We start from the raw sequence: 20,397 nt of genomic DNA on the forward strand, positions 1-20,397 counted from the left end.
GGAACCTCCATATGTCATGGGAGCAGCCCAAAGAAATAGCAAAAAGACCAAAAAAAAAAAAAAAAGACTTGTTTATCTGTGTGATTACTAGATTTTTTTGATTTCTGGAGGGTATCAGAGGAGAGCATAGGAGTAATAACCAATCAGTAAAAGTTAAAAAGCCATTTACTTGCTGCCTTTGACATGTGTCCTAGATTGTAAATCTTTAAGTTTATCAGCTCCAGGCACTCACTACATTTTTTTTTTTTTTCAATATCAGAGAAAGAGATTTCTTCTGGAAAATTAAATATATGTGTTAGAGTATGTAATTATAGAAGTTCGAACAATAACTTCTATAATATATAATGACCCCAGTAGATTAAAATATTTCTATTTATTTATTTATTTATTTTTTGTCTTTTTGTCTTTTGTTGTTGTTGTTGTTGCTATTTCTTGGGCCGCTCCCGCGGCATATGGAGGTTCCCAGGCTAGGGGTTGAATCGGAGCTGTGGCCACCGGCCTATGCCAGAGCCACAGCAACGCGGGATCCGAGCCGCGTCTGCAACCTACACCACAGCTCACGGCAACGCCAGATCGTTAACCCACTGAGCAAGGGAAGGGACCGAACCCGCAACCTCATGGTTCCTAGTCGGATTCGTTAACCACTGCGCCACGACGGGAACTCCTCTATATATTTATTCACCGAAAATTTGATTTGGCCCATTGATAATAATGAAGTTGTGTTCATTTAAAAGTCGTGGCTCATTATTTTTGTGATACTCTAATGGATAAAGGCTTTTCAAACTTTTCAGGGAAGCATGACGGCAATGACGGTATTTTTTCCCTTGGACACGGCTCGACTTCGACTTCAAGGTGAGTCTTATTGTCATTATATTCCTGTTCATTTGATGCCAGGAAGCAAACATGTCTGTAATAAGTTCTAAATGAACCTAAGGATATTCCGTTTTATTAGAAACGTACTGCTGTCTATTTTCACTTTAAATACTGGTCATCATTGCTGTTTCCCAATTAACAGACATGTTCGTGGATCAGTCACCTCCTCAGCCGTTTTCTGGTCTGAGAGACCTGAGTGGGCTGGCATGAATAATTGCGAATCACTACAATTCATTCTGATAAACAGTATGACTTTTCCAGGGCACAGTGTGGAGATTTTTTACTGGTAGTTTTCTGGAAAAAGAAGAGAGAATAGCAGACATGGTGGCGTCGCGTGTCATTGTCGTTGCTCATCGGGGCATGTAGTCTGTGTTTACCTCTTTCACTTTAGAGGACGATGCAACTTCCTATGCCTCCTGCTTGGTTTTTTGTCAGTATTTTTCAGCTTGAAATTATAAGCCTATCCCAGGACTTACCTAAAAAAGATGGGAGTAAGATTAGCTTTGAGTAAACTAATTCCTATCTTAAAGCCCTTCGTGTCTACTATTTTTAATTAATTTTAGAGGTTTTGGAAAGTTCATAATTTTGTGTGACTCAGAACCCAAAGTACATAAAAAGATATATAGTACAATGAAAAGTCTCGCTCTAGTCAGCCCCCTTTTCTCTCCTTTGTAGATAATGTATTTATTAGTCTCAGCCCCATTGAAGAATAACAAGTGCATGTATATATTCTTAATTTTCTCCCCTTTTTACTCAAAAAGCGTACTTTTCACAGTGTTCTCTACCTTGCATTTTTCACTTAACAGCATATTTTGGATGCCTTCCAAATCCACGCACTGGGAGCCTTATTCCTTCTTCTGGCTATACAGTGTTCATGCTGTGGATGCAACATAACCTGTTTACCCCTCCCCTATAATAGCTTCTTGGATTGTTTCTTCTCTTGTAGAATAGATTTGTTCATATGCCAGTTTGTTTCTGTAAGTTCTATGGGGTATATTCTCAAAAGTGGAATTGTTGGGTCAAAAGGCAAATGTTTCTAATTTTTTTCTTTTTTGGGATTTTTTTAAATGATTTTTATTTTTTCCGTTATAGATGGTTTGCAGTGTTCAGTCAGTTTTCTGCTGTACAGCAAAGTGACCCAGTCTCACATACATATTTTACATTCTTTTTCTCACATTATCCTCCATCATAAGTGACTAGATATAGTTCCCAGTGTTATACAGCAGGATCTCATTGCTTATCCATTCCAAAGGCAATAGTTTGCATCTATTAAACCCAGATTCCCAGTGCATCCCACTCTCTTCCCCCTCCCCAGTGGCAACCACAATTCTGTTCTCCAAGTCCGTGAGTTTCTTTTCTGTAGAAAGGTTTATTTGTGCTGTATATTAGATTCCAGATATAAGTGATATCATATGGTATTTGTGTTTCTCTTTTTTTTTAAACTTTTTATATAATGATTTTTTCCCCCATTATAACTGGTTTACAGTGTTCTGTCAATTTTCTGCTGTACAGCATGGTGACCCAGTTACACATACATGTATAGATTCTTTTTTCTCACATTATCATGTACTATCATAAGTGACTAGACAGGAGTTCCTGTAATGGCTGAGTGGTTAACGAATCCTACTAGGAACCATGAGGTTGCAGGTTCGATCCCTGGACTCACTTAGTGGGTTAAGGATCCATTGTTGCCATGAGCTGTGGTGTAGGTTGCAGATGCAGCTCAGATCTGGCGTTGCCATGACTGTGGTGTAGGCCAGCGGCTACAGCTCCAATTAGACTCCTAGCCTGGGAACCTCCGTAGGCCTCAAGTGCTGCCCTAGAAAAGACAAAAAGAGACAAAATAACAATAATAGTAATAATAAGTAACTAGACATAGTTCCCAGTGCTACACAGCAGAATCTCATTGCTTATCCATTCCAAAGGCAATAGTCAGCATCTATTAATCCCAAGCTCCCAATCCATCCCACTCTCTCCCCCTCCCCCTTGTCAACAAGTCTATTCTCCATGTCCATGATTTTCTTTTCTGTGGAAAGGTTCATTTGTGCCATATGTTAGGTTCCAGATATAAGTAGTATCGTGTGGTATTTGGCTTTCTCTTTCAGACTTACTTCACTCAGTATGAGAGTCTCTAGTTCCATCCATGTTGCTGCAAACGGCATTATTTTGTTCTTTTTTATGGCTGAGTAGTATTCCATTGTGTATATATACCACATCTTCCTAATCCAATCGTCTGTCAGTGGACATTTGGGTTGTTTCCATGTCTTGGCTGTTGTGAATAGTGCTGCGGTGAACATGCGGGTGCATGTGTCTTTTTCAAGGAAAGTTTTGTCCAGATGTATGCCCAAGAGTGGGATTGCTGGGTCACATGGTAGTTCTAAGCTACCTCCTTACTGTTCTCCATAGTGGTTGTACCAGCTTACATTCCCACCAACAGTGCAGGAGGGTTCCCTTTTCTCCATACCCTCTCCAGCATTTGTTATTTGTGGACTTGTTAAAGTTGGCCATTCTGACTGGTGTGAGGTGGTACTTCACAGTAGTTTTGATTTGCATTTCTCTAAAAATTAGCTTGTTGAGCATTTTTTCATGTGCTTGTTGGCCATCTGTTTATCTTCTTTGGAGAAATGTCTGTTCAGGTCTTTTTGCCCAGCAGATGTTTCTAATTTTGATAGTTATTCTCAGATTGGCAACCATTAGCCATAAGATACCAATTTTAACTCTTAGGAAATTGATTCATTTTCCCATTTTTAGGTTTTGAAAATATTCTTCAGATGTGGGTAGGAAATTTGAAGTTAGTTGAAATAGGTTTTGTTTTCATTGAGAATGCCAAGAAAAGCAGGGTTCTTATCCTTTAGAGACCTTATTTTTTTTTTAGGTTAGGAAACAGAGCATAAGCGTAAAACTTTAGAAAGAACGTTAATCCTAGCTCTGCTGCCAACTACATGTGTCCTTCACAGCTTTTGTGCCTATAATCTCTTCTCTAAAAGGGAGATGGTAATTTATTTCCTCTCTACTTTGTAAAATATTAAGATAAAAATAAGAATATATAACCTTAGTTTTTTTTCAGAGTTTTTTTTTAAACTTAATTTTATTGGAATGTAGTTGACTTACAATGTTGTCTTAGTTTCAGGTGTACAGCTAGAATATGTAACTTTGAAAAAAACAAGAGAGCCCTCTGAAATACAAGAAATACATTTCTCCTATTACATCTTTTACTTTGGAAATTAGATGCTGAATTAAAATGCTGAAAGGTTCATGAATAACAGATGAACGCCAACGAACCTGTAGTTGGGAGTTTAACATACGGGGATCATTGAGTGCTAAGGCAAACTAGGGGGTTCATTCAGTAGGGTGGGAGATGGCTTGGCTAAGGTAAATGGCTTTCAGTGCAACTCGCTCATGGTGAAGATAACAATTCTCAAAGGCTTGAGTTTAAACATAAACTCTTTGGTCTTGTAGTTGATGAGAAAAGAAAGTCCAAAACGACACACATGGTGCTCCTGGAGATCATTAAAGAAGAAGGCCTGTGAGTACTGCCCTGCTCATCTTTGTTAGACAGAGCGGCTCATTAGGAGATTCATGGGCCCCCGTCACACCTGCTCTCACTTTCTATCCATTCTCATAGCCTTGGGTGTTGTGAGTTTATAACCGCCTGACTTTGTAAGCACACAGTTTATTTCATTTCCTTAAAGTTCTGTGGTCAGCCGTTTTGATTCCTGATCATCAAGTCTCCCATGAAACCGGTGTTTTGTTTTATGTACAGTAAATTGAAGAAAGCCATGGTTGTTTAGTTCATTCCTCTCAGATGCAGTCAGACACTGTGTACCTTTTAACCTTTTCATTTGGGAATAATTTCAAATTTACAAGAAGTTGCAAAACTAAATATAGTATAAAGAATACCAGTGTGTAGCTTTACCCCGATTCACCTGTCATTAATACTTTTTCCCATTTGTTTTACTATTTGTCCTCATGCTCTCCCTCCCTTTGTCCTTCCCTCTTACTACAGACACACGCACACCACACACAAGTTTTTTCAGAATTATTCGAGAGTAGAGTTCCCGTCGTGGCTCAATGGTTAACGAACCCAACTAGTATCCATGAGGATGTGGGTTTGATCCCTGGCCCTGCTCAGTGGGTTAAGGATCTGTTGTTGCCAGGAGCTGTGGTGTAGGTTGCAGACGTGGCTCGAATCCTGCATTGCCATGGCTGTGGTGTAGGCCGGCAGCTACTGCTCTGATTGGACCCCTAGCCTGGGAACCTTCATGTGGTGTGGGTGAGACCCTAAAAAAAAAAAGAAAAAAGAAAAGGAGTTATTTGAGAGTAAGTTACATGCCATACATCAAAGCCCTTTACCCCTATGACTTTGACATTTTCAGAGAATATGAGCCTTCTCCCCTTTTCCCCCTCAAATTCCTCTTTTAAGTTTACCTTATTTTTCTTCATGATTAGATTGAAGCTACTCATTCTTGGCCAGGGTAATGTTATCAGCAGGATGTCACATCTCCAGTCATGTATTGTCCATTGCCCTTCATTGGTTAATTATGATTTCTTAGATTTGAGTTAGCCAGTGAATAATTTTATTTTTCCTCTCTTACAACTATAAACAGTCTATGAGGAAGTAGAAATTCCTGATTTTTCAGTGGTTTAAAATGGACTGTTTTGGTGCTCGAATTATCCGGGTGCGGCTAGTGCGAGCCCCTTCAGTGTGGTTCCTGTGCCCTTAAAACAGGCCCCCTTCACTTTTTTTCCTCTCCTATTCTCTCTCTATATATATATACACGTATATATGCGCTTTTTTTACTTTTTTTTTTTTCTTTTTAGGACCACATGTGTGGCATACGGAAATTCCCAAGCTAGGGGTCAAATCAGAGCTGTACCTGCCAGCCTACACCACAGCCACAGCAATGCAGGATCCAAGCCGCATCTGTGATCTCCTCCTTTGTTTTAGATGTTCTTGCCCTGTAACAAAATGCAAAGGGTGCTATGTTGATGAACAGCTATGAGGAAATTGTCTCTAATTTTATGGAGTAATTTAGTAGAGGAAATCAGTAAATTAGTATTTGAATGTGTGTTGTTGCTTTGTATCATTCATGCTGCAAAAGATTTCTTGGTTTGGGCATCCTTCAGAATGGATCCTTCGAAAGGTAAAGCAGGTGTGCGGTTCGGAATACATTGCGCCAACACTGAGGAAATGGGAGTGCCCATCAGCCTTTCCTAGGACTCTCCTTTCTAGTGGCTCTTGTCCAGCATCTTTACTTTGTTCCTTGTGTTCTTTCCCTAGCCTGGCACCATATCGAGGGTGGTTTCCAGTGATCTCCAGCCTCTGCTGCTCCAATTTTGTCTATTTCTACACTTTTAATAGCCTCAAAACAGTCTGGGTCAAAGGTCAACATTCTACTACTGGAAAAGATCTGATAGTTGGCTTTGTTGCAGGTAACTAAGTTTTCTGAATATAAATTATTTTTATATTTTATTGTTTATATTGTAATTCATATATTCTCTAAGAGGTTATGTTAACACAAATTAATGCTGCAAAAAATGTAATTTGTTCTCTGACTTGACCATGTGTATATTAAAAATGCATAATACAAAACTCACCTTCTTAACAATTTTTAAGCGTACACTTCAGTAGTAGGTTTCACATTATCGTGCAACAGCTCTCCAGAACATTTTCATCCTACAAACGTTAGGTTCTACCCATTAAACAACAACTCCCCTTTCTACACACCCCCAGCCCCAGCCTCTGGTACCCACCATTCTACTTTCTGTTTCTATGAATTTGACCACTTTAGATGCCTCCTATAAGTGGAATCATCAGTATTTGTCCTTCTGTGACTGGTTTATTTTGCTCATCATAATGTGTACTCAAGGTCCATTCATGTTGTAGGATGTAGCAGAATTTCCTGTCTTTTAAAGGGTGAATAATATTCCATTATATGTATTCACGACATTTTGGTGATCCAGTCACCTGTTGAGGGACATTTAGGTTGTTTCCGCCTCCTGGTTACTGTGAATTGTTGCTGCTGTGGATGTGAGTTGTACAAATATTCCTTTGAGTCCCTGCTTTCAATTCTTTTGGATGTGTACCTAGACGTGAGATCACTGGTAGTTTGTTTAAACTTTTGAGAGGAATTACAATACTGTTTTCCACAGCAGTTGTACTGTTGCATAGTCCCACCAGAAATTGGCTTCAGTTTCTCCACATCCACACCAACACTTGTTATTTTCTGGTTTTGGTTTTTTATTGTTGTTTGTTTTGTTTTTTAAGATTTTTATTTTTTCTATTATGGTTAATTTACAATGTTCTGTCAGTTTCTGCTGTACAGCAAAGTGACCCAGTCATATGTGTGTGTGTGTGTGTGTGTATATATATATATGTATTCTTTTTCTCACATTATCCTCCATCATGTTCAAGTGACTAGTACCATGTGCTATATAGTAAGATCTCATTGTTTATCCACTGCCAGTGCAATAGTTTGCACCTGTTAACCCCAAACTCCCTGTCCATCACATTTTTTTTATAGTAGCCATCCTAATGAGGGCGAAGTGATGTCTCATTGTGGCTTTGATTTGCATTTGTCTGATGATCAGTGCATCTTTTCAAATGATGTTGAGCACCTTTGAAAAAATGTCTGTTCAAATCCTTTGCCCATTTTTTGAGTTATATAAGTCTGTTATTAAGCTGTAGGTTTTCTTTCTTTTTTTTTTTTTTTTTTTTTTTTTTTTTTGTCTTTTTAGGGCTGTACCCGTGGCATATGGAGGTTCCCAGGCTAGGGGTTGAATCAGAACTGCAGCTGCCAGCCTATACCACAGCCACAGCAATGCCAGATCCAAGCCTCATCTACAACCTACACCACAGCTCACAGCAATGTTGGATCCTTAACCCACTGAGCAAGGCCAGGGATCAAACCTGTGTCCTCATGGATGCTGGTGAAATTCGTTTGCAGTGAGCCATGACCAGAACTACTGTAAGTATTCTTTATATATTCTGGATATTAGCCCTTTATCAGAGCTGTAATTCGCACATATTTCTCCCATTGAGTAGGTTGCTTTTTACTCTGATGACTCTGTCCTTAGATGCACAAAAGTTTTTAAATTTGATATTGTGCCCTTTGCCTATGTTTTGTTTTTTGTCTGTGCTTTTGGTGTCCTGTGAAGAAATCTTTGCTAAGTCTAATGCCATGAAACTGTTCTCCTATATTTTCATCTAGGATTTTTATAGTTTTAGTTAGGTATTTAATCCATTTAGAGTTAGTCCTTGCCTGTGATGTAAGAGAAGGATCCAACTTCATTCTTTCGTATATGGAGATCCACGTTTCCTAATACCCTTGGTTGATGTGACTAGACTTGCCTTTCCCCACTGAGTGGTCTTGGCACCCTTATAAAGATCAGTTGACCATATGCACAAAGTTTTATTTCTGTGTTGACTTGGTGTATTTTTTATCTTCTTAATCCAAGGAGGAGGATCAGTTATCTCTGTTTAGCAGCCTGTACCAAGAATTTATGGTCAATAAGGTCTCTTTTTTTAAAAAATGAAAATTATAATACCTTTCCTACTTACTTTCCTTTTTTTTTTTTTAAGTATTTATTCTTTTTTTTTTTTTTTTGGCTTTTTGCTATTTCTTTGGGCTGTTCCCGCGGCATATGGAGGTTCCCAGGCTAGGGGTCTAATCGGAGCTGTGGCCGCTGGCCTATGCCAGAGCCACAGCAACGCGGGATCTGAGCTGTGTCTGCAACCTACACCACAGCTCACGGCAATGCCGGATCGTTAACCCACTGAGCAAGGGCAGGGACCGAACCCGCAACCTCATGGTTCCTAGTTGAATTTGTTAACCACTGCGCCACGACAGGAACTCCTTTTTTTGTTTTTTTTTTTTTTTTTAACCTGAGGATCACGTGAGATGTTTAACATGTACAGAACTGGCTGCATAATTTGCAGGGCCCAGTATAAAATGAAAGTGTCATTTCAAGGTTGTTGACACTAAAGCATTAAACCAAGCAAAGACAGTTTGCACACCCATGAGTGTGAAAGCTTTTAGTCAGATGGGACAAAGCTATCTTGATGCACAGCCTAGTATAATTAGTATCATAATACTTGTTAATGTTTTGGAGGTTCATAAGAGAAAAAGAGGTCACTTGTGGTTGGTAAGTTCTGCATCTAGAAAGCAGTGGCTCTTAAACTGAGCTTTGGCAGAGTTAGTAAAACTTGTAGATAAGTGGCAACGGAGAGAATGGTAGGGAGCTGAAAAATATAGGACTGTGTTTAGAACAGTGAGTTCTGTAATTTAGTTAGTGGGTAAAGTGAGTATAGGAACATGAGCAATAAAGTTGGAGAGTTGAGTAGGAGATAGATTTAGAAGGCTTTGAATCCTTGTCATCTGAGACTTCAGAAGCACTAGGGAGCCATTAACCTGATACTGTGAAATTTAGTTACTATCTGTCTCTACTTAGTGGAATGTGAGCTCTATAAGAGCAGGTATCTATATCTATAAATAGTATATCAAAGATATGTGTGAGATGCAGAGCAGGTATCCTATATATTGCAATTATATGTATGTATATAATTGTTTTATGTATATGATAACATATACATATGGTAAATGCTCTTATGGAGAATGTGTGTGTGTATATATATATATACAGCATGTAGTTGGAGCTAAATAAAGTATTTGTTAATTAATCAGTTTTATTAAACAGATAGGGAAAAAGTAGATCTATTTCCTGTGGGTTTTTTTGTTGTTTATTCATTTAGTCTGTATCTAAATTAATTTATTTAAATCTTGCGTGTTTAGGAGTTCTCTGATGGTGCAGTAGGTTAAGGATCCAGTGTTGTCATTGCACTGCCCACAGTGTGATCCTTGGCCCTGGAGCTTCCACATACCATGGATGTGGCAAAAAAAAAAAAAAAGAGGAGTTCCCACGGTGGTGCAGTGGGATTGGCAGTGTCTTGGAAGCAGTGGGGCACAGGTTTGATCAGAGTGGGTTGGGGATCTGGCATTGCCAAGGGGTGTCTTATGTCATAACTGTGGATTGGCTCTGAACCCTGGCCTGGGAACTTCATGTGCTGCAGGGTGGCCAAAAAAAAAAAGAATTTGTAATTCATACCTCATGTAGAAAACATCTGCTGGCTAGCTTTATATATGCTTCCAGTTACTTTTTTCTTTTTTCTTTTTTCTTTTTGGTCTTTTTGTCTTTTAGGGCCACAGCATATGGAGGTTCCCAGCCTAGGGGTCCAACTGGAACTGTAGCTACCCGCCAGCCTACTCCAGAGCCACAGCAATGCTGGATCTGAGCAACATCTACAACCTACACCACAGCTCACGGCAATACCAGATCCTCAACCCACTGAGCGAGGCCAGGGATTGAACCTGCATCCTCATGGATGATGGTCGGGTTTGTTAACCCCTGAGCCACAACAGAAATTCCCTGTTTCTAGTTACTTTAAGAAGATAGATTGAACACATCCTCACACCATGCACAAAAATAAATTTAAAATGGCTTAATGACTTAAACATAAGACACAACACCATAAATCTCCTAGAAGAGAACATAGGCAAAACATTCTCTGATATGAACTGTACAAATGTTTTATTAGGTTAGTCTTCCAACACAATAGAAATAAAAACAAAAATAAATAAATGGGACCTAATCAAACTTACAAGCTTTTGCACAGCAAAGGAAACCACAAATAAAACAAGGACACAACCTACAGAATGGGAGAAGATAGTTTCAGATGTTACAACCGATAAGGGCCTAATCTCCAGAATATACAAACAACTTATACAACTCAACAACAAAAAAACAACCGGAGTGAAAAATGAGCAGAAAACCTAAATAGACATTTCTCCAAAGAATACCGAAGAATCTCCAAAGAAAGATGGTCAGTAGGCACATGAAAAGATACTCAACATTGCAGATTATTATAGAAACACAGATTGAAACTACAGTGAGATACCACCTCACACAGGTCAGAATGGCCATCTTAATAAGTCTTCAAATATCAAGTGCTGGAGAGGGTGTGGAGAAAAGGGAACCCTCCTACACTGTTGGAAATGTAAATTTCCAACCACCACGGAAAACAGTATGGAGTTTCCTCAGAAAACTAAAAATAGAAATACCATATGATCTAGCAATCCCACTCCTGGGAATATATCCAGACAAAACTCTAATTCAAAAAGATATATGCACCTCTATGTTCATAACAGCACTGTTCACAATAGCCAAGACATGGAAACAACCTAAATATCCGTCAACAGATGAATGGATTAAGAAGATGTGGTAAATACGCACAATGGAATACTACTCAGCCATAAAGAAGAACGAAATAATGCCATTTGCAGCAACGTGGATGCAACTAGAGATTCTCATACAAAGTGAAGTCAGAAAAAGAATGACAGGAGTTCCCGTCGTGGCGCAGTGGTTAACGAATCCGACTAGGAACCATGAGGTTGCGGGTTCAGTCCCTGCCCTTGCTCAGTGGGTTAACGATCCGGCGTTGCCGTGAGCTGTGGTGTAGGTTGCAGACGCGGCTCGGATCCCGCGTTGCTGTGGCTCTGGCGTAGGCTGGTGGCTACAGCTCCGATTCAACCCCTAGCCTGGGAACCTCCATATGCCGCGGGAGCGGCCCAAGAAATGGCAAAAAGACAAAAAAAAAAAAGAAAAAGAAAGAAAAAGAATGACAAATACCATATAATATCACTTATGTGTAGAATCTAAAATATGGCACAGATGAACCTATCTATAGAACAGAAAGAGATTCTCAGACCTAGAGAACAGACTTGTGGTTGCCAAGGGGGAGGTAGGCAGGAGTGGGATGGATTGGAAGTTTGGAGTTAGTAGATGCAAACTCTTACCTTTAGAATGGATAAACAATGAGGTACTACTGTATAGCACAGGGAACTATATCCACTCTCCTGGGATAGACTATGATGGAAAATAATATTTTAAGAAAGAATGTGTGTGTGTGTATGTGTGTGTGTATATACACACACATATATGTATATATATATGGCTTAGTCACTTTGCTGTACAGCAGAAATTGGCACAACAGTGTAAATCAACAATAATAAAAAATCAGAATAAAGATTTAATATCAATAAAAATAAATTTTTTCACAGCTCTTGGAAAAAATAAGCTGTTGGGGTAAGAGCGATTTCCCATCTTTTGAGATTTTCAAAAATAAAATGAATAATCACTCGATGATTGGATTATATCAGTGGTTCTCAACTGAGGTTGATTTCGAAACACAGGGAACATATTGCAATGTCTGGAGACTTTTTTTTTAGTTGTCACAACTGGAGGGTGCTACTGGCATCTAGTGGGTAGAGGGTCAGGGATACTGTGAAACATCCTATACAATTGCACCCTCGCCCCACCCCAAATATAATTATCCAGCCCCAAATGTCAACAGTATCACAGTAGACCCTTAATCAAAAGGATTTTATAGTTCTTTATAATTCTGAGGTTGATTGTAAGTCCTCTCTTTTTCTGAAGGTAGGGAATTCCTTGAAAATCACTTTTGTGAGTTTCAAACTTCGCCTCATAACATTTTTATATCTTAATACCTGTGCATTTTTACAGTAATTAGAACAACTTCTTCTCCTGCTGGGAACCCTATCGTTGTATCACAGTCACTGTAGAAAAGAGTTTCATTATCTCCAGGGAGAACTGGGAACAGTTTTATTGCTATTCCAGTTCCGTTAGAAACGTAGAAATTTATTATTATTTATTGTATTTTCATAAAAAAAGCCCGTATGGCTTAATACCCTGGAGGGAAACTTTGAGATCAGACCTTTTCAGACAACTTAAATGAAGATGACACTTGCCATTTTTATGAAATTGGAATTTTTATCAATAAATCTTTTTGAATACCAATGGTGTTATCGTTGTGACAGTTGAAATTAATTTCCTGCCCTTAGGCCTTAAATCTGGAAAGGCAGGTTTGTTCCCGTAGTGTATCAAGTTGCATTCCTTCGTGGGGAGCCCATCAGTTAGATTTTGTGCCCCCAGTCTGCTGTTTTCTTGTCTCAGTGGCCATTGCGCGTATCCCAGAAGTACACACCCAGTTAGCATTTTGTTTTCTCTAAACACAGGAGACCCGCTGCTAATAAAAATCTTAGTTTTCAAGATTTCGGAAGTAAATAGCTGTGTTCCAGTTATTTCTTAAGTCAGTGATTTTAGTGTGTTCAGTTATCGCTCGTCATCTCTTAATTTTGGTTCTGTTTTCTTGTAAATGATTTTTTATGGAAAAAAAGAATGAAAGTAGAATCATTTGAGTTGGAGGAAAAACAATTTCCTGCCGAAGTAGGTAGAGCATTAGTATCCCCATCTTAGAGCTGAAGTAACAACCACGGCTTGGAACTAGCAGAAGAATTTTGTACACATAAATAAGCAGATAGCTGAATTTATCCTGCAGCTACATCTGTCGCACTTTAGTAAGAGTTGGGGTTGCTCATCGTGTTGGTTTGTAGCTTGTTTCTCCTTGGAATGTTGTCCTTTGCTTGATGATGTAGGTTGCACGTTTTTAGAGGATGAACAAAGTACTTAACTTCTCAGATAAAAAGCTTTGAAATACACAATGTTCTTACAAGGACTTTATATTCCCTTATCTTTAAATGATGTGGTGCATTTTTGTACTTGACATTGTCCTTAGAATCCTCTCAGTCTTTCGGCTCTTGTTAATAATTGGGATATGTAGGCAGAATTTTAAATAATGGCTAAATCCTAATCTTGGCTGCATTGCCTCTGAAGGGTGTTGTGTGTGCCTACCCCTTGAGTAGAACATGAAGGCAGTTTTGATTTCTAAAGAATTTATTTAGTAGGCAACCTGTTTCGTTTGTTTAGAAAGGTATGTACACTGTGCCTGTCTGCGGTATTCACAGAAGCTTGTGATCTCTGCTTTTGACCTCTGTCTTCATCTTTAAAAAAAAAAAAAAAAAAAAAAGGCAGTAGACAGCTCAGTGGCACTTTCTAGCCTGATTTTTCTGGCTCTTGATTTGCTTGTTAAGTGATGTGCACATTGCATTGAACAGGAAGACACCATCAAGTCTGGGTAAATGGGTGTGCATTGATATTCTTCCATCTTGGTCTTTTGGGCACTTGCACTTTTTAAAAACGAGTCCAGCAGACTCTCTAGGTAAGAGTTTTTCAGATTATGACCAGTGCCTCAAATGACCATGTATGAGTATATTAAGTCATAACTGAAGATGACTCCATGGTATTATATGAAAAAATAACAAATACAACTCATAAAATTATTTGATAATGGCTTTTATTCTGAAAGATATGTTCTCATAATATTCCTAAGAGAGAGGTGTCAAAATATCTTACGTTTGCAGCTGCATGCACCTAATGGGAATTTAGCATTTGAATTTCCTGGTGGTTTCACCAGACTTTTAGCCTTGCTGTTTTCTACGTAGTATGTTTGGAGATTCCTTAAATCAAAACATTCTTAATCTTGTATTTAAATGGCTTTTAGTAAAAGAAGAGTCCTCTTCCTTATGATTGTGCCTCCTGGTTCTTCAAAGCGTGAGGAGCCAGATAGCTTGATAAATGGTTGTTTGTGGAGTTTGTTCATTGGTTTGCTCGTTCAGTATTTAACAAATATTTATAAAGTATATCCTGTGCGTCAGGCACTTTGTTACAAGTTTCTCTGGTATCTTTCTTTAATCATTTCAGGACTGTTGAGAAATATTTTAATATCTCAAGATGGTGTTAAATTGGGATCATGTTTTTTCAAATAAGAAGCACCTGGCTCAGGGTGTTGTTCCACTCTGAGGCCACCTTGGGCGGCCAAGATCCCCGTCCTTAAGCTTGTAAGGATACGATGCTTGTGTAGCTGTTTCAGATGTTGTAACTGCTGCCTGCTGCCTGCCTGTCTAATTCCCCAGGTGATGAGGAGCGCTTCCTTGAGCCTCCACTCCCTGTTGAAACACTTACAAACATCACCCTTTTCCCACCTGTCACCCACTGTACTAGATCCCTACTCACTTTAAACCATGTGAGTTGCTTACATGAGAGTTGTAAATTGTGTGTTTTATGTCATATTGTCATGGGCTTATTTAGCATGTGATCATGAAGTCACTTCTGTCTTAAAGCTGTTTTTAAATGTGTTTAAAACTATATCAAAATTCCAACTTTGGATACTATATAAATCGGCAAACAGATTGCCTCCTGTTATACGAATGAGGAAACTCATTACTCTTTTCATGTGGAGAGGTACTGCTGCCAGCCCTTCTGCTATCAGCAAGGCTTCTGAATTGCTTCTAACAGCAGTGGCTTGTGTTGTACCCAGCACAAAGCCACCTTAACTTAGGTCTCCTAATAGGTCAGTGGCAGAAGTGTAACTGGAGCATTGGTATGTAGCTTTAACATGAGACAGCAAAGCTTAAAAAGTTACATTTTGCTTTCTCTCTGTCCCCCCCTCTTTCTTTTTGCAGGCGTGGTGAACGTGCTGCTAACAACCCCACTTTGGGTGGTAAACACCAGACTGAAGCTGCAAGGGGCCAAATTTAGGAATGAAGACATTGTGCCGACCAACTACAGTGGTATCATTGGTGAGTGTCTCTTGGGTGAGTTCCTTTTAAAGGTTTTCTTTCCTCTTTGCACCTGGGATTTACTGCCGTAATAATGCTACATAACAGACAACCTCAGATCTCAGTATCCAACCGTAAGCCATTTATTTATTTAGCTCACTTGTCTGTGGACGGACAGGGATTTGACTCACCTAGGCTGACTCCAGCCCAAGACACTCAGCTCTCCTTGTCTGGGACCAGCTCTTCCTTTTCCTGAGACCAGCCTCAGCATCTTCTTCTCTTGGTGATGGCAAAAGCACAGGAGGACAAGCTCAATCATATAAGCATATTTCAAGCCCCTATGTGCATGTCTGCTAACATCTGCTTGGCCAAAGCACAACCAATGGCCAGGCTCTGAGACGAAGGGGTAGGGGAGTATAGCCATGGAGTATATCCCATGGAGCAGAGGTGAGAGGGAATGAATGTTTCCCAAGAATAATCTGCTGCACCTTTTTTTTTTTTTTTCCTAGTGCTGTTGTTTGTTTGTTTTTTGCTTTTTAGGGCTACACCCTCAGCATGTGGAAGTTCCCAGGACTTTACAATAAATCGGAGCTGTAGCTGCCAGCCTACACTGCAGCCATAGCAATGGGGATCCGAGCCGCTGTCTGTCACCTACACCACAGCTCTTGGCAATGCCAGATCCTTAACCCACTGAGCAGGGCCAGGGATCAAACCCGTATCCTCATGGATCCTTGTTGGGTTCATTAAGCGCTGAGCCACGGAAGAGAACTCCATGTGTTGTCTTTAGGTAAAGATAACAGATTAGTGTCTGATGTCTTTGAGCTTCTGCTTTTTCATAGTATCACATGGCCAGGTTCTCCCTTCCCATGTTTCCAACGTCAGTGAGAATAGTGGTTTTCTTATAAGGCAGTCTTCTCATAAAATGGACTCCAGAGAACTAGCTCATCGTTTTCTGTATTGGCCTTTGCTGTGAACCACATGGGTTATGTTGTTACAGTTCTGTGTAATACTGTGTAATTTCCTGTGGTGGTGATAATTACTTAGGAAAATTTGACATGCTAACCCCAGATTTTTAGGAAGAGGAGTTGCCAAGATTGAAGTTGGTCTCTCAGTAACTTGGTGACTGTCAATATGTAATCATTATCCAAAAGCGGTTCACTGATTAACTTGCCCCTGAAATGTCATTGCAAGAAGGAAGTCTTGGAGTTCCCGTCATGGCTCAGTGGTTAACAAATCCGACTAGGAACCGTGAGGTTGGGGGTTCAATCCCTGGCCTTGCTCAGTGGGTTAAGGATCCGGCGTTGCTGTGACTGTGGTGTAGGCCAGCGGCTACAGCTCTGATAGATCCCTAGCCTGGGAACCTCCATATGTCATGGGTGTGGCCCTAGAAAAGCCAAAAAAAAAAAAAAAGAAGAAGAAGGAAGTCTTGATAGAGTCAGTATGGTTTGTGTTCTGGGTACATTGTCTTCTCTAGTTAGGGCTTGTTATCAAAGGTCCTTGGTTTCTTGCTTAGATGCTTTTCACCAGATCATTCGTGATGAAGGGATCTCGGCTTTATGGAACGGCACGTTTCCCTCGTTGCTGTTGGTCTTCAATCCTGCCATCCAATTCATGTTCTATGAAGGTTTAAAACGGCAGCTTTTAAAGAAACGAATGAAGGTAATCCCTGACTTTGAAAGCAGCACATAATCCCTGACACCTTCTTGCTGGTTCAGTTGATGAAGTTCGTTCTTTCTTTGCTTCCAGCTTTCCTCTTTGGATGTGTTCGTCATTGGTGCGATAGCCAAAGCCATTGCCACCACGGTCACCTATCCCATGCAGACAGTACAGTCAATTCTGAGGGTGAGTGCTGGGGTTCTCCCTGCATTTAGTTAAACCAACATTCTTTTTTTTTTTTTTTTGCTTGTTGTAGGGCCGCATGTGAGGCATATGGAAATTCCCAAGCTAGGAATTAAATTGGAGCTGCAGCCACTGGCCTACACCACAGCCACAGCAGGATCCGAACCTCGTCTGTGACCTACACCATAGCTCACCGCAACACCAGATACTTAACCCACTGAGCAAGGCCAGGGATCAAACCCACCTTCTCATGGATCATGGATACTACCTGGGTTTGTTACTGCTGAGCCACAACAGGAACTCCCAGCCAAACAACATTCTAAAATGCATGGTTTTTCTCTTTAAAGCAATGTTATTAAAGCAGTGAAGTAGTCACCTCATTGACCAAAACATTCCTCATCCGTTTTTTTTCATTGTTTGATATTTTGCTAACCATTCTGGTTATCAGTTGTTTTCCTCTTTGGTTTGGAATGAAGTTTACTTTTGCAATTTCTTAGGTAACATGGTATCTTAGAAATCCCAAATATTGAGGAAGGTTCTTTAAGGACCTCAGAAAATAGAAGTTTGCTTCCTTCTCATTCAAGTTGATTTGCTTGGTGCCCAGGGTAGAGTATCCTTTATAAAATCAGAGGCTGATTCCTTTGGTTCATTCAGGAGGAATTCATGATTTAGTTTTTCTAAAGAACTTTCACATTTCTAGTCTTTCATTCATTCAGTTATTTATTCATTGAGATATTTTTCTTAAGCACCCACTCTGTGTAAGGAGCTGGGTGAACATGTTGAATAAGAGAATCATAGGTCCTGGTGGAGTTCCCATCATGGCGCATCAGAAACGAATCTGACTAGGAACCATGAGGTTGCGGTTTGATCCCTGGCCTCGCTCAGTGGGTTAAGGATCCGGCGTTGCTGTGAGCTGTGGTGTAGGTCACAGACATGGCTCGGATCCGGCATTGCTGTGGCTGTGGCGGTGGCGGTGGCTGGCAGCTGTAGCTCCAATTTGATCCCTAGCCTGGGAACCTCCATATGCCTTGAGAGCGGCCTTAAAAAAAAAAAAAAAAAAGAAAAAGAATCATAGGTCCTGCCCTTATGGAGGTTGGTTAACGGAGGAGAGAATGAACAGGTGAATGAACACAGTACATGAGTGGTTGCAAACTGAGGAAAGAGCTATAAAGGAAGTGAACAGCATCTACAGTTTAGTGGTGAGGGGCATGGTGGGGGACTTCTTAGATGGCCTAACTGGGGATGGGCTCCTCTGAGGAGCCATAAGTGAATCAAGACTTGAAAGGAAAGGTACAGCCATGCAGAGAGCAGAGGAAAGAGCATTCCAGGTAGAGGGAACCTAGTGTGCCCAGGGGTTCGTAAATCTTTTACTTTTTTTTTTTTTTTTTTTTTTGCTTTTTGCTTTTTTTAGAGCTTCACCCATGGTGTATGGAAGTTCCCAGGCTAGCGGTCAAATTGGAGCTATAGCTTTTGGCCTGCACTATAGCCACAGCAGCACAAGATCTGAGTCTCCTCTTCGACCTACACCAGGGCGTATGGCGACGCTGGATCCTTAACCCACCGAGTGGGGCCAGGGATCAAACCCGAGTCGTCATGGATACTAGTCGTGTTCATTACTGCTGAGACATGACAGGAACTCCCAGTCATATCTTCTTAAAGGACTGGAAGCCATATCATCAATATCTAAATATTCAATGTGGGCATGCCTTTTCTTTTGAGGTAGAATTTTCCCCATGATTCTCTATAAAATGAAAATTCTCATGCTTGCTTCATTGAAAAAAATATTTCTTTGTTTTATTGAAAAAAATTTTCTTTCTTTTTTTTTTTTTTTTTAATTTTGCCAGGCCCTTGGCATGCAGAAGTTTTTTTTTTTTAATTTTGCCAGGCCCTTGGCATGCAGAAGATTGAACCCAAGCCCCAGCACTGACAATGCCAGATCTTTAACCTACTGTTCCACCAAGGGAATGACCTGAAAAAAAAAATTTTCTTATTTTCACTTATTTCATCGAACTATGTCATTTATTTCATTGAAAAATAGAGGATTAATGAAATCTCCATACTAATTGGGTATTTTTATTACGGTATGCTATAAGATGTTATTCCAGGAGTTCCCGTTGTGGCACAGAGGAAACGAATCTGACTGGGAACCATGAAGTTATAGGTTTGATCCCTAGCCTCGCTCAACGGGTTAAGGATCTGGTGTTGCCTTGAGCTGTGGTGTAGATCACAGATGCGGCTCAGATCCTGTGTTGGTCTGACTGTGGCTTAGGTTGGCAGCTACAGCTCCGATTGGACCCCTAGCCTGGGAACCTCCATATGCCACAGGTGCGGCCCTAAAAAGACAAAAAAAAGATGTTACTCCAACATAATTTCCTCTGCAAGTGGAAATTAAGATAAAGCAGTAACAGGAGTTCCCGTTGTGGCTCAGTCGTAATGAACCTGACTAGTATCCATGAGGACTCGGTTCGATCCCTGGCCTCGATCAGTGGGTTAAGGATGTGGTGTAGGCTGGCGGCAGCAGCTGTAATTCGATCCCTGGCCTGGGAATTTCTATATGCTGTGGGTGTGGCCCTAAAAAAAAAGACCAAAAAAAAAAAAAGAAAGAAAGAAAGAAAGAAAAGAAAGCAGTAGCAAACAGTAATTACCTTTTTTCCTTCCTCCCCAGTTTGGACGTCACAGACTAAACCCAGAAAACAGAACACTGGGGAGTCTTCGGAACGTTCTCTATCTTCTGCACCAACGAGTGAGGTGAGCTTTGGAGATGTTCCACATTCTGTCCTCCCTTGTCACCACCGTCTCTGCCGGGAAGTGGATTTGCTTATCTTGCACTTCTGCCTTGGCAGTGCCAGCCTAGAAACCTCTCTCTTGGCTGCCATGCCCAGACGTTTCTCACTTGAGGGGCTTAGTGACGTGCGAAAGCATTTCAGGGAATTATGGCTGTTTTCAGGTCCTTATTGTGTGTTGGTGACAAATATCCAGGACTCCTTTAAAAAGTGAGCCCTCCTCTGAAATCCTGCTATTTGCAACAACAGGGATAGACCTTACAGGTTTTTTGTTAAGTGAAGGAACTCAGGCAGAGAAAGACAAATACCATGTGACGTCACTCATCTGTGGCATCTACAAACAAGCAAACGCATTGAGGCAGGAAACA

At 40.3% G+C, this 20,397-nt stretch overlaps 1 protein-coding gene across 2 annotated transcripts in view; it reads left to right on the plus strand.

Moving 5' to 3' along the window:
* SLC25A17 (solute carrier family 25 member 17) overlaps nucleotides 1–20,397 on the plus strand; it is a 47,734-nt gene that overhangs the window by 20,736 nt on the left and 6,601 nt on the right. For both annotated transcript variants that reach the window (XM_084955248.1, XM_003126004.5), the window contains 7 exons: nucleotides 792–852; nucleotides 4,333–4,399; nucleotides 6,155–6,306; nucleotides 15,312–15,428; nucleotides 16,921–17,066; nucleotides 17,154–17,249; nucleotides 19,912–19,994. In XM_084955248.1, the coding sequence (XP_084811374.1) occupies nucleotides 792–852; nucleotides 4,333–4,399; nucleotides 6,155–6,306; nucleotides 15,312–15,428; nucleotides 16,921–17,066; nucleotides 17,154–17,249; nucleotides 19,912–19,994 (722 nt within the window). The remainder of the gene's footprint in view (nucleotides 1–791; nucleotides 853–4,332; nucleotides 4,400–6,154; nucleotides 6,307–15,311; nucleotides 15,429–16,920; nucleotides 17,067–17,153; nucleotides 17,250–19,911; nucleotides 19,995–20,397) is intronic.

This window comes from Sus scrofa, chromosome 5 (assembly GCF_054392235.1).
Source record: "Sus scrofa isolate SSC_HxYL_T2T_F1_AM1 chromosome 5, Sscrofa_HxYL_maternal_Yorkshire_Landrace_v2.0, whole genome shotgun sequence".
NCBI classification, from domain to species: Eukaryota; Metazoa; Chordata; class Mammalia; order Artiodactyla; family Suidae; genus Sus; species Sus scrofa.